The sequence below is a fragment of the Lissotriton helveticus genome, chromosome 11, assembly GCF_964261635.1.
Source record: "Lissotriton helveticus chromosome 11, aLisHel1.1, whole genome shotgun sequence".
In the NCBI taxonomy this organism is placed as follows: domain Eukaryota; kingdom Metazoa; phylum Chordata; class Amphibia; order Caudata; family Salamandridae; genus Lissotriton; species Lissotriton helveticus.
The window spans coordinates 768,985,528-769,002,281 of NC_136072.1; the positions used below are offsets into that span (position 1 = coordinate 768,985,528).

General features: G+C 45.3%; 1 protein-coding gene across 4 annotated transcripts in view; it reads left to right on the forward strand.

Annotated features, from left to right (window-relative positions):
* ARHGAP25 (Rho GTPase activating protein 25) overlaps positions 1–16,754 on the forward strand; it is a 441,995-nt gene that overhangs the window by 53,345 nt on the left and 371,896 nt on the right. The window contains exon 1 of one of the 4 annotated variants that reach the window (XM_078666644.1): positions 8,654–9,417. The exons of 2 other annotated variants lie outside the window; for them this stretch is intronic. In XM_078666644.1, coding sequence (XP_078522770.1) covers positions 9,321–9,417 — 97 coding nt within the window. In that variant the 5' untranslated portion in view covers positions 8,654–9,320. Of the gene's footprint in view, positions 1–8,653; positions 9,418–16,754 lie in introns of those variants that run through there. One more of the 4 variants, XM_078666645.1, reaches the window with a different exon arrangement.

The following is a 16,754-nucleotide window of genomic DNA, read 5'->3' on the forward strand; positions in this document are numbered from 1 at the left end:
TATTGTTTTAAATGAAATCACATTCTACATATATGAGGATGGTTTTCATCTAGTTTTGTTATTCCCATATTATAGCACACATTTATGAAAGTCGAATTTCATCTGCATAGTAAGTGCATTATCTACTAAATGAGGATGGTTTTAATTAATTAGGACTTCCGTCAGTTAGGGTAAAAACATGCATGAGTAAATTCTCTAACTCTACAATGAATGCAGTCTTTAATAGTAATATTGAATGCAACCTTTTCTCTTAATCATCATGATCTTTATTTCGGCAACATGTGCCATAAAAGGTACAAATATCGTTACATCTCGAACAACTAATGCTAAAATATAAAAGATTTTTAAAACATATAAGATCAATGTACAAATATAAGGACCAGCCATTAAGCATACTGAGATTATCGATGTCATGAATTTATAATTTTTACAGTTGTCTCCTCTTATGCCAAACTATCCCCAAATATTTAGCTAATGCAAAAACTATATGCTCAGATAGGTCGGTCTTAAAGACCCTGTATGCATGCAAACAATGAGAGAACCCCAGGTTTTTGCATACTGGGACAATCCATTTCCTCCGCGCCTGCGCATAAGCATTACAAAAAAACAGTATGTGCAAATCAGTTTCCTGTTCGGTTTTGCACCCTGGGCAATGGGTCGGGGAAGATTCGGCCCATTTACTGGTAAAGGCACGTAATGGCAAACTGCCATACCTCCATTGGAGATACAGTTTCCTAATGGTTGTTGGGAATATGACATCTAAGACAGTTTCGAGCCTATAGCTGTACTTAATTATTAAAAATGATGCCGTTAAAGTGACTAGGCCTGTTCCTTGTAAAGGTGCAGCAAGTTTGCTTTACTGATACTGGGTGCTGAGCTGCCTCCGTGTGACCCTGGGACATGATAACAGTGGGTTAGACCATAGGGTGGATAACCCTAGTTTCCCTAGTTCTTTCTTAATGTAATTTAGCCAGGGAATTTTCCCAACATTTGGGAGATTAAGGATTTCCTGCAGTTCTAGCCTGTAATTAACTAGCTCTGGTACGGACCAAATCCTGCGCCAGAATATTAGAGGTTGTAGTCCCATATCTTCATCAAGGGGTCTCAAGCCCAAGTCGAGTCTCATTGGCAACAGGGGGGTGTTAGGGGGAAGTGATAAAAGCTATCTAATGAATTTGTTCTCTGTGGCTACTAGATCACGGTTACACATGTAGCCCCAGAGTTCACTTCCATACATGACCGCACCCCTAGCCTGTGCTCTGTAATGGGGGACCAACCGGCTTGGAAGAAGATTTATTTTTATTAACCAGTTTAATAATTCCACCTGCTATTTGGGCCAGCTTTAATTGAGATTTCTCCCGTTGGTGCCCCCACGACATTTTTTCGTTTAGGGCGATTCCCAATTACTCAAAGGTTCAAACCCTCTCTAGCCTGTTAGGACCAATGTGCGGATTGGGGCGAGTTTTAGATGGGGGGTTGAAGACCATATATTTTGTCTTCAGTGCATTGATCTCGAGGCCATGATCTTTACAAAATGCCTCGAAACCATTGAGAACTCGCTGAATCCCCATTGGCGACTTGGAAAGCAGCAGGGTGTCATCAGCGAACATGATCGCCGGCACCCTGCTGCCTCCAAGTTTGGGGGCATCGCTGTTTTCAACCTCATTCAGGTGGGGGATTACCCCGTTGACGTAGAGGCAAAACAGGGTCGGTGCAAGCACACAACCCTGTCTTACCCCCCTGCCAACGGGGAATCTATTGGACAATGTTCCCTCCCTGCCACATCTGACCTGGGCATAGTTATCAGTATGTAATCTGAAAATCATATTTAAAAGATGTTGCGGAACCCCCAGGCCAGAGAGCACGGACCAAAGTTTCCTACGAGGTACAAGATCAAAAGCCGCTCGTAGGTCAACGAATACAGTATAGAGGCTGCCACCCTCCAACTGTACCGTTTTCTAAAATAAGATGGCAAGCCGAAAGACTTGATCTATAGTTGATACTTTGTTCCTGAAGCCAGCTTGATATGGGCTCAGGACTGAGTGGTCTAGCATCCATTCTAATAGGCGATCCAAGATCAGCCTGGCAAAAATCTTTTGGGGGACGTCGCTTAGGCTAATGGGCCTATAGTTGACTGGGAGCAGAGGTGAACCCTTCTTGAAGATGGGAACAATCTCTGCCCCCAGCCAAGTAATAGGCACCGGCATCCCCTCTAGAATTGCATTAAATAAGACCTGTAGGTAGGGAGCCCAAACCGTGGGTTCATTCTTAAATAGGTCACCAGGGAGTTTGTCCAACCCTGGGGCTTTTTCTGTAGCGAGTCTGGCAATAGCTGCCCCAACTTCTGCCAAGGTAAATTTGTCAGTTTCCGGAAATGGCGTAGGGGTCAGGCCTGCCACCAGGTCCCCAATAAGATCTACATTGGCCTGGATGTACAGAGATCTAAAGTGATCCTCCCATACACTGGGTGCGATATTAGCCTCTACTGCCGGAATGGGATCGGCCGAGCCATTTTTAACAATCTGCCAGAATTTCCAGGCGTCTCGGGACTTGAGAGCGACCGTCATATCTGTCCAATTGTTGTTATCCCATTAAATCTTGGCATTGGAAATAAGGTGTTTGTACTCCTTCCTCTTAGTTCTAACCAAGGAGATGTTGTCATGTTGCTTCATAGCCGCTAGTAGGTTGGCTTTGGCCTTTCTACAGGTGGCGTTGTACCACAAGGCACACATCCCCTTGCCTTTTTCTTTCTTTGCCCTCTGCACAAGGTTCAGCACATCGGCTAAGGTGCTACACAACTCCAAGTGAATTGCACCAAGTTCTCCATGACTCTCCTCAGACGGGAGTTGGTGAATGAAGTTATCAACTTTTTGCAAGACTGGAACAGTCTTTGCATACAGCCTCTGGACGTCCTTGGGGTTTCCTATAGTAGTCAGTAGTCAGTAGTCAAAAATACTTTATTCGATTAATTTAAAATCATAAAAGTATACTACACATACAAATATACACATATCATCACTTCAAATCATTATAGAGCAGTTGCTGGGGAGTAAATATTTAAAAACATGTAAGAAACAAAAAATTGTTAAAAAGCATCACTTTTACATAACATCTCATATTAAAAGAAATAAACTATAAATTTCATCTTACAGGGTTACTTAATTCCTTATAATCCAAATAGACTACTCATGGAGAATAAAATTATGCTAAACTTGTGTACATTCCATCATTGGGGTTCTCATCAGTCTATTCCGTCTAGCACGTATAGATGTTACCAAAACATTTGCAACTCTAAACATCACTATAGGGGACACCATAAGTTGTAAGAACATCAAAGCAGGTTTCACCTGCTTAAATCCCTTGTCCCTCAATAGTGGAATAATATATTTCTTTCTGCCCTCTGCAAAAAAAGGGCAAAAAAATACTAAATGTATCAAGTCTTGATCCGAGAAGCTGTCACATTTGCATGGATCATTTTCCCTTGGTTTACACCATTTCGTATATTCACCCAGTAAGAAATGCACCTGATTAAAGCGAAATTTCGTTAAAAGCCATCGGTGGTAAGATCTATTCACGACTGTCAGGTAGGGTTGTATTGCCATAGTGGATACCAATGAATAATGTGCCCTTACTGTTGATTTCTCAATTTCCTGGGCTTCACGGTGAAGGTTTCTACTATCCATGAAGTGAAATTTTACCCAGGAGATGTCATCTTTACTCAGACTTTCTGGGTTATGATAGAGTTCAGGCCGGCCTAATTGTGTGGCGGTAGCTTTGATGTGTGTCAGCCATTGTATATCTTTTGCTCTGTCTCGCCCCATACAATCGCTAATAATTTTATGGTTTAATGTTAAACTTGGGTTCAGCCATATTTTTATCCAGAGGAGTAGTGGGGCCATTTTAAGTGTGTCCTCAATATAGCCTATCCCTAGTTCCGTGTGTACTGCGAAGGATGGGGTAGAGTGTGGAAGGCCCAATAGTAGACGCAGAAATTTGTTCTCCTCTTTCTGTATTAGGGTAGAATCTCTAAAACCCCATATCGCATCACCATACCTTGCTAGAGCCAATGTTTTAGCTCTATGCAAGGTCAATATGGCTTCTATGGGTTTACCTCCCAACCTTTTCGCAAAACCCAGTATGGCAGCCGACGATCTTTGTACTGCCATAGCTTTATTTGCAATCTGAGGGGTCCAGGAGCCCATGTCATCAAATATTACTCCCAGGTAGGTGAATATATTGACTTTTGACAACACTACGCCATTACAGCGTAAGGTTTTCGTGTTTTTCTTCCCTTTCCCCAGAGACATGACATGTGACTTTTCCATGTTCACTACCAGATCTAGGTTCTGCATAAAGGCCCCAAAAGAATCAAGGAGCTGCTGTAGACCGTTTGGGGTCCTAGAGATTAAGACCGTGTCATCGGCATATAACAGAACAGGTAATGGAATCCCTCCCATGCTAGGTATATCTAGAGTGGCTGAAGATAGAGTTTTGTTCAGTGAGTTGATATACAGAGAGAACAGCATAGGGGCCAAAATGCACCCCTGGCGCACACCTCTGGCTGATCTAAACCCAGCAGTACATTTCCCGTCCTGTGGGGTTTCCTATAATTTTGGGCCACCAAACTACGCCGGTTGGTGGATAAAATCATGATCGAGTCCGTGGGATCATCACCGCCCTGCGTTGGAAAAGTGACGCCCGGGACAGAAATTTTTAGAATCAGCGCATTATGATCGCTGTCGTCACGAGGGATTACATTAAAATCTACAATTCTAGCCCATTCAGACATTTCCTCAAATATGTAGTCCAGGCGAGAATTATGCCCCGGTTTATTAAAGGTTGATTTGGGGGGGATATCTCCGCTTACCCGGCCATTACAGGCCCTTAAAGAATTTGCTAGAGTCAGGCAAGTAATTTGTGTCGCTAGTGGTGACCAGGACTTCACTGGCGGGCCAGCCAGTTTAGGAATTCCCCATTGGTCGTCCTCCTCGGCGGTTGCACCTTCTAAAAATAAAGCGAGAGGCTCGAATTGACAATTGAAGTCTCCCCCAACCACGTACGGGGTACCATGGGGAAAAGTGCTCAGAAACAGTACTAATTCCTCGATAGTGCTGGAAACTTTTGCTATGCCCACTGGTCTTGAGTAAACGTTAATCAGCGCCGGTTTTACACCATTAGGCCATTCCAGGAGTACGCATTGGACATCTTGAGAATTTGTTACGAGAGCCCTCGCTTTGCAGCCCAAATGGGAGGCCACCCAGATCAGTAGTCCGCCAGACGGGCGTCCCTTCTCCTTCCAATTCGCCCAGATTGAAAATTTATCAAACCCTAGACGCCGAAGGTCTTCTCTAGCCCATGTCTCCTGAAAGGGGCAGACGTCATGTAAAGCTATGAATGCCCCCAATCCGGGGAGTCAAGTTTGTTGACCAGACCCGCCAAATTCCAGGAAACAATGGAAATGTGACCCCTATCGTGCAGGTCTACATGGGAACAATTGTTTGGCCCATTTACAGATGGATCCAAGATATCCCGCATGGCCTGCAGATGATTCTGGTCACAAGGGATGGAACTCCTCTTATTGGTATAAGGGAAGGATTTCTTGCTTGGCTGGGGTGCGGTAAACTCACAGTGCCCATTTAATCCCCCCCTTGGGGCCTCAAGGTCCATCCTCCCACCCTTTGATGAGCTAGTAAGACTTGGCTGTCAGTCGACCATCTCTAGGCAGCCAAATCTATTAGCAGTTGGGAAGCCACCCCAGTTGTCCCTATATGCTTGATCTCTAAAGCCATGGGCCCTCCAAGTCCCCCAGTCTCCACTCCTTAGGCGACGCCCTACAGTGTGCCAATCACTATCCTTGTTCCAGTCACGTATCGGTCCACTCCTGGGGGGGTAAAAGAAGGAAAGGCGTCGAGTTGCGATCCCCTCATACCTGTCCTGTGTGTTCCAGGTACATACATAGTCAGCTGTATGAGGGTCCGCAAAATTAACCAAGATGCAATCACCCTGGACTGTTTTCCTTTCATGACCCACCCATGTTACCCTGCGTACCGTCAGAATCTTACTTGATTGGTTAGATGGTAAGGGCCGATTTATGTTAAGCCAATGTTGAACTTTGTTTTTTAGAGACCCAGTTCTGGGACCCCTGTCATGACCACCACATAGGGGCTTGCCTCAGGGGGCAAGTTCACCGGTCATCTCCGATGTGGTCCTCCGTCGTCGTTATTCTTATTTGACTGCATCATGTGATCCCTGGATAGAATGTGCCCCTCTCGGAGGGGGGGATAGCACAGGTTTTAGTTTTAGGTGCGGTTAACTTCGCAGTGGCCAAAACAGACTTGGGTTTTGGGTTAGTCACTGGTGCTGATGGTTTTTTAATGGCAGGAGCATTGGGTTTACCTAAATGTGAATTAGTTCCCCCTATTTTGTGGGTCTCCTGCGGGATTAATTTTTTTGGAGCAGCACACAAACCAGCAATCTGTTTTTCAATATGGGCTAGTCTTGTCTCGATAAGGGTGAGGTAGAGTTTGAAAAGTTCAGCAATCCTAGGTAGGAGGGAAATATTAACCTCATCATCCCTAACGCTAATCCTATCTGAAATATCCGGGGCCTCTGTGCTCACACTAGACAATGCCTCATTTGTAGGGACATTACTAAGGGGATCAGATGCTGTAATCGGGTTTGAGACAAGAGCCCCAGGAGTCTTTCTCGATTATTTACCCCTTTCCCTTGCATTTTTTGACTTGGGTTTTTTGGGGATGGCTCCCTCCCTCTTACCCTTGAGCTGGGTCGTACTCAAGTCAATGGGTGGGGTGATAGTGGCTAGATCCGGGGTTATTTCTAAGTCTACACTTAGTTGTGAATCTAATGAAAGATGGGACACTGATAGGTCTACCGTACCGGGCAGACTCTGTCTATGGGCGTGTATGTCCGCGTTAGTTATTACAGGGGTTACTAGGGGGACCAAACCCGTTGGTTGTTCGGGGGTTTTGGCTGTTGCAAGGTGGCCCATAGAAGATCTTTTTGCGAGGGCAAGGTCTTGGGATACTCTGCGTTCCATCGAAGAAATTTCTTGCTCTATAAAAGAGTTAGCCCTAATAATAAAATTATCCAAAGTACCTATTTGTGGTAGCCCACCCGCTGCTGTTTTGCTTCTAGACCCTCTTGTGCACATAATTATCCAATGTTAGTGACTGACAATAATATATACGAAATATGCACAGTTGGAAGACAAAAAAATATAATATAAAACGTGCACCTAAATGTTAGTCCAATCTCGGAGTCAGAAGTTAGAGGGGTGGCCCGGCCTGGCCTTACACGGTCTCTAACAGGCTACAACGGGCCCGCCCTTGGCCCGGGCTTAGCCCCGAGCTTCGTCCCGCGATGCGCGGTATGGCCTTGATTTAAATACACAGGTAAAAAAAGGGGCGGGGCTTGCACGGGAAGAGGCACCAGCTGTCGATGGCAAAAGGTATGCTGGTCCTCGCAGTCCCGGTGTGCCGCGCTATGTCCTTCTCGGCAGGTTCGGGGAACAAAGAGCGTCCTGAAACTCCAATTCAAGTCCCGGCAGGGTCAGGAAACAAACAGCATGCAGGGAACTCCTACGCGAGGAGTAAAGTACAGGTGGAGGAGGGTGGGGCTTACACGGGAAGAGGCACCAGCTGTCGATGGCAAAAGGTATGCTGGTCCTCGCAGTCCCGGTGAGCCGCGCTATATCCTGTGAACAGGGTCCTTCCCGGCAGGGTCAGGAAACAAACAGCATGCAGGGAACTCCTACGAGCGGCACCTTCATCATTTATTTATATAAGAAACAATGTTCATGTCACGTACCTGGTGACATATTTGTGACGTATTTGTGTGTAAAGAGTGGGCACCTTTGCGCTGCACTAGCATAGTCACTGTTTTAGCCTTTGAATTAGCCACGTTTCTTATCTGTGTATATGCAACATATTGTTCTTGACATTTTTGATGAATGGATTAGAAAAATAAACTTGCACTTGAACCAGTAGGATGCTATATAATATATACATTAGTGTATGAAATTATTACGCAATTGCCACCATGAACTCTTCACTATAAACCCATTGCTCCTTTCTTTGTCCAATGTCGGAGGTTCCTGTCCTGTCATGACATCATCACGGCGTCATGTTTAGAACCTCCAGGATGTTATAACCTGACTGGAATATGTTGTGAGTGCGCAGTCAGTGACATCGGTAGAAGACTTGCGAGAGAGGGTCGGCTATTTTCTCCAGACACCGCCTTTCCTCAAACGAGACTAGACTATCCCTGCCCCTAGAGGTACGGTCCATAGGGAACGCGTCCTATTTCCTCCAAGCCCCGTCCGTCTCTGTACCTTGACTTAGTTCCCAGAAAAGTAGTGACGTCAGCAGATGTTTGCAGCTGTCCCGCGCCGGCCACCGGCCCCGGAGCCTCGTATTCCCCTTCATTTGGGAAGCATCTGCTGTGCATTATAACTAACTTGCTCTCTGGGCCCAGATGGAGTAAACACACTTGTGTGGGCGTGTCACGGAACCATATCTCGGTCATGTTTCCGAAACGTTTAATGATCGGAGCAGTGGAAAAAACATGCAACTAAGCACGAGCTTCTAGTTTTTTTTAAAATCTTTGTGGGGGTGGACATCGCCTGCAGCTGTTCAGTAAAAATGGACTTTACCGCATGTTCGTGTTCTTGCGCCGATTCTCCTGCACGCATGGTATACTGATAATAACTGTGCTTTATATAAAGCATACACGCACTCGGACTTCCAAGGGCTGCCAATAACAGATGTTACTGTAATTACCAAAGCCACCGGTGCTTTTATTGGCCCTCAGAAGGATGAAAGGCTGAGTCCGCCCCGCCAGGACTCCACAATGTGACTCGCAAATTGCACAGTCGAGTCTCCTGACTGGTTCCTCTGGCGAGTGTTGTACCTGGCTGGGAAATCCCCCCGGAACCGGTCTTGTCTCAGCAAGAAAAGCTGCGACACGTGCGCGCCGAAAGCATCGTTTTATCGACACCCACTTCCTCGCTGAAGCACTGAAGAGGAAGAGTGCTGAGGAGAAAGAAGGCTGCCTCCTGCTGAGGTGAGGGCGGGCTTCGAGGCCGGATCCTCTGGTGGGGTGATAGCATCTTTCTGGGTCCCTGTAGCCGGAGGAGCTCGCAGCAGGGCCCGCAGATGTACGGGCGAGGGAGCAGTCTATCGGGGACTACATTTGGATGTTTAATGCGCTTCATGCAGCGCTAGGGACGGTGCACGGGCGAGCCTCGAGTTTTGTGCATAGAGGAGCACTGCAGCAAGACGGATCCTGGAGTTTGCTGCCCCATGTCGGATACGCTCCTCCCCAAGGGTCTCCTGAAGATGTCCCTCAGGCTGCCCCGGAACTGGGATTTCCACCTCAAGGCCGACGCCGTGAAGATGTGTAAGTTGTAACGTTTCGTGATCTGCTCGCGCTCGTTTGTAAATGGCATTCATTCCTGGACTGGCAAGTGGCCACAGACTACTCCCTACTCAGGTTTAGACTGAGGTCAGTTCGCAAGTGGGTGGTTTTGTAGCTCAGTGGTCCTGTGCGCCTGCTGTAAGATTCTTTGTGAAAGCTCAGAGTTGAAATCCCACCAGTGCTGGCTCAGCCTTTCATCAGGTTGGATAAAATGAGCCCCACTGGGTCATAGTAACAGATTGCTATTTCCAATGGCACATTGTCGTTGTTTGCAAGGGATTCGTAAGGGTCCGAATGCAAGCCAAAGGAATAGGGCACCCATCCCCTGGCTTGGTATAATAAAATATGTAATTGTGGTGGAGTGAGCTCCCCAGTCCCCCGATCCCCGGCGTCACTGCACCTGATGCACCATCAATAGCTACGGACTGACAGTTTGGATTGCAATAGCCTACTGATGTATTGTCCCAAAGACGAAGGTGCGCCCATCGGGAACTAGGTCAGGTGACCCTCAGCCTCCATCCCTTGTGCGCGTCTTTCTGCCCCTAGTCAGGGGCGTAGATTCCATTGGTGCAGCAGGTGCAGTGACACCGGAACCCATAGGCCTGAGGACCCAACTAAACCTCGAATATCGCTGTATTTCACAGTTCAGTCAGCAGCTTGAGGACCTTTCCCCTTCCTTGCCCTAGGGCCCAGGGCACACTGGCTACCACTGTCCCTAGTTTGTGCTGTCTTGCGTTTACAACATAGGCTTCCAATGGTTTGTGTATGTTGTACAATATGACGAAGGACGTACTGTATTCAGACATAGTTTAGATCGGAAAAAAACAATGCAATGGAGAGTAAACTTGATTTTATTTCCAATTCCAGGGAAGACCTTGAAATCTGTATCAAAGGGTTTCCTACAGGGCAGTGCCCTAAAATGAGATAATAATGTTGTGCAACATGAAAACTGGGTTACAAAGTCACAGGTAGAGAGCTTAGGGTTGCTGCAGCTGCTGCACTGGCCTACAAGCGTCAAATGGAGAGAATATTCAGGCACAACTTTCACTAGTGCCTTTAAGCAGGGCCACTGGAATTATGCAATTCCACGACATCTGGGAGTTGCCTCACTTGCTGGCTAAATCACCATCTATATTGCACAATTCCCAGATTTCCCTAAAAATGTTGCTTCTAGCTTAACCGTATAAGAAGTTGCTAAAATGATGAGCATGAAATGCAGCTTACTGGTTACCTTCTACCCACTGATTGCTGTTAACAGCATCACATTGGGGAGAGTTTTATTTAGATGATGTTAATGTCCCCTTCTCATAGAGGGGCGTTTAACTGTAGCAGGAAACACATACTTTAGATATTTCAGTTTATTTGAAACAGGGTAACATTTGTATTTTTACTCCTTTGTGGTTTTAAGTAACCAAAAAATGATTCTTCTGCTTCATTTTTGTCATGAAAATGTTGCGTTTGTTCAAGCAAATTCATTACTTCATTGCAGTGTTCTTAAAGGAGGAGTTTCTTTAAGAGCGTAGGCGGAGTTTAAAATAATCTCAAAGGTTTGCATCTTTTTTAAAGGTATGATGTTTTGAATTTGAATGTCGTTGCAGTGAGGTAATACGTGGGTAATGCACACTACTGTTCTACAGGGCTGTAGAGTTACACCTTGTCCCTCTTTCATGTTCATATCGTATCTCACTTAACTTCTCTGCTAGGCGTGTTGCCACGCTCTGCTGCTTGTATTTGTCTTTGTTTGCTTTTATGCTGGCTCACCTCTGCATTCCTTCTCATCTTCACAAGGGCTGGTTCTTGTCTAAAATAATTGCTTCCAGCGGGCCCCATATAGTGTGAACACAGAGTAAACTCAAGACTGCCATTCCGAATACAGGTTGTAAAACACGGGTGCTTACAAGCATTCCCTCAAGGGACACAAATGATGGTCTGTGGTGTGACCGGGGGCTGCACTGATGCAAACAAGTTAGGAGTGTGGTGAGGTTGTACACTGGGTGTAGGAGGAGGAAAGTCTGTACATGGTCTGGACTGTGGGTCAGGGAGGTATTTTGAGGATTTAATTCTATACTGTGTCTGGTAAGAGTAATCCACAAGTCTCACCCTTTCCACCACAGACACTCCTGTTTGTTGTGTAATGAGCACATGGAACCAGGAGACATACTTCTGATTAATCCTGGCCTCTCCTTGTGACCAATTGTGTGCTTTTGGGCAATCACTTTTGAACATATTTTTCTGCTCATGTGTTTCAGAGATAGGAATAACTTAAATTAAACTAAACATTTGTAGTAATCATATGATAAGAAAACTGGAATGTAACATGACAATCACTTGATTTTATCCAAGAGAGAACACCCAGCCTCATAGTCCACTCACCAAAATGTTGTGTAGTGAGAACATTGTTAACTTTGAAACAAGGAGACCTGCACTGTGATGTTGATACTCATGCTACAACAAATTGTTTGATCATGTTCAAATCAACATCTTCCTATGCTTTTGTCCCGTTAATTGTCATTATGTGGTAGAGATGGTCGAGCCACTGAAGACGTGAACCACGTTCGAGCCAGATGCCTGGCTCTGCCTCAGCTCTAGGTTCTCTTGGACCCTGGAGCTAAAAACAAGCCACGCTTCTGTATCCCACCCAGAGGCTATCCTCATGTACCGAAAGACAAAGGATTAACTTTTGATATAAAATGAGAGACAGCATTAGATACTCATCTAGTGAGTGAATTGCACAATGTGAAACCAACCCTGGCTTCCCCTCTTGACCTAATTGTGAGATCCCAAGCATTTTTTTTTATTTCACTGTTAGATCTGGGGGTCTCTAGCAGGCAATGGTATTCACCTTTGTCCAAATAGGGACCCTTACTTCTAAGTCAGGATAAGGGGATTACACTCCTTAATAACCCCTGCTCACCCCCTTGGTAGCTTGGCACTAGCAGACAGGATTATCTCTGAGGCAGTGTGTTAAGCATTTGTGAATATACACAGTAATACAGTGAAAACACTACCGATGGACACAACACAGGTTTTATAAAAATAAGTATTCTTTATATACACTACCGATGGACACAACACAGGTTTTATAAAAATAAGTATTCTTTATATAGACTTAAACACAAGACCACAAACGGCAAAAATCCACAATACTACACTTAAGATTGCTTAAAAGATGGTTAAAGTTGCTAAGTTCAAGTTGATGATAAATGCAACAAAGTTCTCAACAAAGTACCTGGATGCGTAATGCTAAGTAAACAAAAGGCTCGCAAAAGGGGAGATGCGTCGGTTCCGTGTCCGGGGGAGATGATGCGTCCTGCCTCAATGCTTGCGCAGAGTATGGGATGCATCGTGATCCTTACCAGTGCGGAGGTGATGCATAGATTCTCAGCCTGCGGGCCCGTTGCCGTGCGCAAGATGGCGCCTTGATGCAATGCGATGATCCGGTTGCGATGCGAGAAGATGGCGCCCTTGATGCGGCGATGCGATGACGATACGTAGACGCCCTGGCAGCCTTGCGACGACTCTGTACTTTGGAGCCACGACAGGCCCTGCGACACGCTTCTCTGGTGATGCGATGGCGACTCTCTTGATGGCGTCACGCTTCTCCGGTGATGCGACAGCAGGCAGCTTCAATGGACACACGCTTCCAGGGAGATGCGGCAAAGGCTTGCTTCTCAGGCGCTGCGCCGATTTCAACTGCGGCGGCGACACGCTTCTTCTCGATGCATCGCACTTCCAGCTCCCAGTGACACGCAAATGTCTGGAGTTGAGAATTCCCAACAAGGAAATTCAGAGGGGAGCTGGAGATGAAGTCTTTTGACCCTGAGACTTCAGCTGGAGTCAAGCACAGTTCAAGCCCTTGGAGAATATTCTGAAGATGATGAAAGTCCTTAAAAAGTTCCTTCTCCTTTCCTTGGCAATGAAGCAACCACTGCAGGCCAACCCAGCAAACAGCAGCACACTGGCAGAGGGGCAGTAAAACTCCTGCAGCTTCCTTGGTTCTTCTCCTTGGCAAAAGGTTTCTTGTTCCAGAAGTGATCTAATTTCTTGGGAACATGGTCCCAATATTTATACCCTAAAATCCTTTGTTCTCTGAAGGCAGAGAGGCCTCTGCCTAGTCCAAACCAGTTCCTGGCCATTTTGTTTACATGACTCTCTTCTTCCTTTCACTGTGCAGGGCAGAGACATCAGCCGCCCCACAGGAGGTGGAGCCAGCACAGGGGAGGGAAGATACAGCTCTGGAGCACTCTGTTGACAGTATTCCTCGTCTCCTTTCGCAGTGCAGGGCAGAGACATCAGACAAGCCACAGGAGGTGGAGCCAGCATTGTAGAGGGAAGGTACAGCCCTATTCAGGTCCCAGGTGCAACTCCTCCCTTCCATCTGGATGCAGATCTCTCTATTCACCAACGGGCTGCCCCAACCTGTCTCCTGGAATCCCCCAGCCCTGTCAATCACACCCCCAGACAAGGAATACACAACCTAGCAGAGGCAGACCTGGACAGTTAGGCAAGAAAATACCTACTTTCTAAAAGTGGTATTTTCCAACACAGAATATTAAAACCAACTTTACTAAAAGATGTATTTTATTATTCTGAGTTCAGGCATACTAAATTCGAATTTTTACCATGTTCCCTGAGTCAGTTAGGATTATAAGAATGTAATAATCTAACTGGCTATTCTTGCCTATGGAGAACAGGTAGACTTCAATAGTGAAAAACGAAAATGGCTGTAATTCACTATTGCACGCCGACTGCTTGTTAGAAGTATCTTGGTGATTTGCTCACCGTCCTAACAAACCTATCCCCTGATGTGATGGATAGATGGAATTAACTCCAAACGCTATATTGAGACGAGTTGAAGTAACACTCACTGCTATTTTAATCTTTAAATTTCTCGTGGACCAACGCAATTGAAAGACGGTTGGATTGTTTTTAAACAGAACTGCTTGTGACGCTCAAGGGATATCAGAGTCCTGATGATGACCGTGTAATTTTACAGTGGTCGAAACGCCGTCTACGCTTATGTGGCTAAAAAATATAGAAGGACACATTATCTTTGTATATGTTGTTCCTTTATTGTAACGTGTATTTCTTCATTTGCCACCTGTCTGGTTTGTGATATGTATTGTTTGTATACCAGCACTATGTCTTGACTGTAATTGTCTTAACTGTTTTTACTATATGTAATAAATAACCCATATTTTTTTATACATAAAAAAAATTGTGTGAGGGGCTTCTTCTCTTATTTACTTTTCTTTTTTTCATTTTTGCACATTTGTTTGATTTGGGATTGGGATGTATGTGTTATATTGTATGCTCGAAGCAATTTACCTCTTGAACCATTTGTTAGGTGTATGTAATTAACGGTTAGAACATGCTACACACATCAGAGCATATCCTACCTCATACTTACAATGCACCCTGCCCTTGGGCCTACCATAGGGGTGTCTAATATGAAGCAAAGGGAAGGTTTAGGGACTGGCAAGTGGGTGCACTTGGGCAAGTCGACATGGCAGTGCTAGAGTGCACACAGGCCTTGCAATGGCAGGCCTGAGTCACACTTTACAAGCTGCTTCTGTGGGTGGCACAACAAGTGCTGCAAGCCCACCAGCAGCATTTGATTTACAAGCCCTGGGCACACATGGTGCACTGTACTAGGGGCAGACAGATAAATCAAATAACCCAATCATGGAATAACCAATTAATACATTAATTTAACATAGGGATCACTTGCACTGTGACACTGATTAGCAGTGGCCCAGTGCCCAAAGCATAAAACCAACAAAAACATATAAAAACAGAGGAGGCAATCCGGCAAAATGGAAGGGAGACTCACGCCAATGATGTCAGGTCTAACTTTCACATTACCTCCTGTTTTGTTTCTTCATTAGCACATATGAGAGCACCATGAAATACATGAGGTCAGTATGTGTGCTGTACAAAAACTTCTCTTATGTTTGATTTAACAGACTATAATGTTCTTCTATGTAAAATAACAACCAAGGGCACATAGACAGTATACATGTAAATGTAGTTGAGCTTATATAGCGCACAGCTACCCGCAGTGGGTGTCCCGGCGCTTGCTTAGCAAACCCTTCCTGGTATTCCCCTGTGAGATAGCAGGGTATCCACAAGGTGAAAGTCAGGCATCCCGCCGCGAGGGGCCGTTGTGGAGATTAAGCAAGCTATTGCCCAGAGTCGCAGAGTGTGAACCCGTGAGTCGAGGAGGCACCGGGGCGAGAATTATCGAGTCCGTGGAATTTTTAGCCCAAGACCCCGCCGAGGCGGGGAATTGAACCCTGGTCCAGGACCGATCTCAGCTTCCGGGTCTGCTGCCTCTAACCCCTGAGCCACACTTCTCCACCTACATAACAACTGACTTGACACTTGGGTCTCTAACGCTATTGTCAGAGATAGGGGAGGGCAGGGATATTTTTAAGTTTATGTTTGAAAACTGCAGCTTCTAATAAATGTCACTCAAAGCAGAGATATAATTGCAAGTACTAAAGGGAAACACTTCCACACGTTGAAGAAATATGTTTACAATTTTGAAAACTTTATCACATTTTACTTATTTGTTGCACAATACCTTTAAACATGAAGGTGTTCCTAAAGGTAGGTGGTGCAGGGCACTTCTGTGCTTCTTATCCTTTACTTCAGTTATCAGGTAAATAAACAATTGCCCATTTGTTTAACATCCTTTTTTAAAGTTGGTACTAAGTCAAGTATACAGTAGCTCAGTGCTTCTGTTCAGCAGGGGCCACATGTAAAGGTGACCAGGGCCAGAAGTAGACAGCCGCCAGGCTGTACAGTCAGCATTCCTGAGGTAAAACATATCAAGGATACCATACCTAGAATAAATAAGTTCTGGCAAAGTCAATCAGTCTCATTTAACCAATGCTTTGGTCGCTACTATTGGTTTTGACAATGTCAGATGTTATTAAAATTCACCAGCCTTCACTCAGCCAGGGCGGAGACCAGGCATTTCCAAAGTAAATTTTTTTTACACTTTCAAAATGGCTGCTGTGTTGCATGATGCAACTTGGCATGATGCAATGCGGTAGCAATCTTGAAAAAATCATGTTTACACTCTTATAAGATGGAGGCCACATTGTGTAATGCAATGCGGCATGATGTGACAACCATCTTGAATGTACAGAAAATAATGGTTTCATACTGGCAACCGCATTGCTTTGTTTAAAGAACATTGTGTCATGAAATGCAATGACTGTTTTACAATTATGAAACATTATTTCCTATCTTTTTAGAATGACTGTAGCATTGTGTCACCATGCCAAGTTGGGTCACACAACATGGCAGCC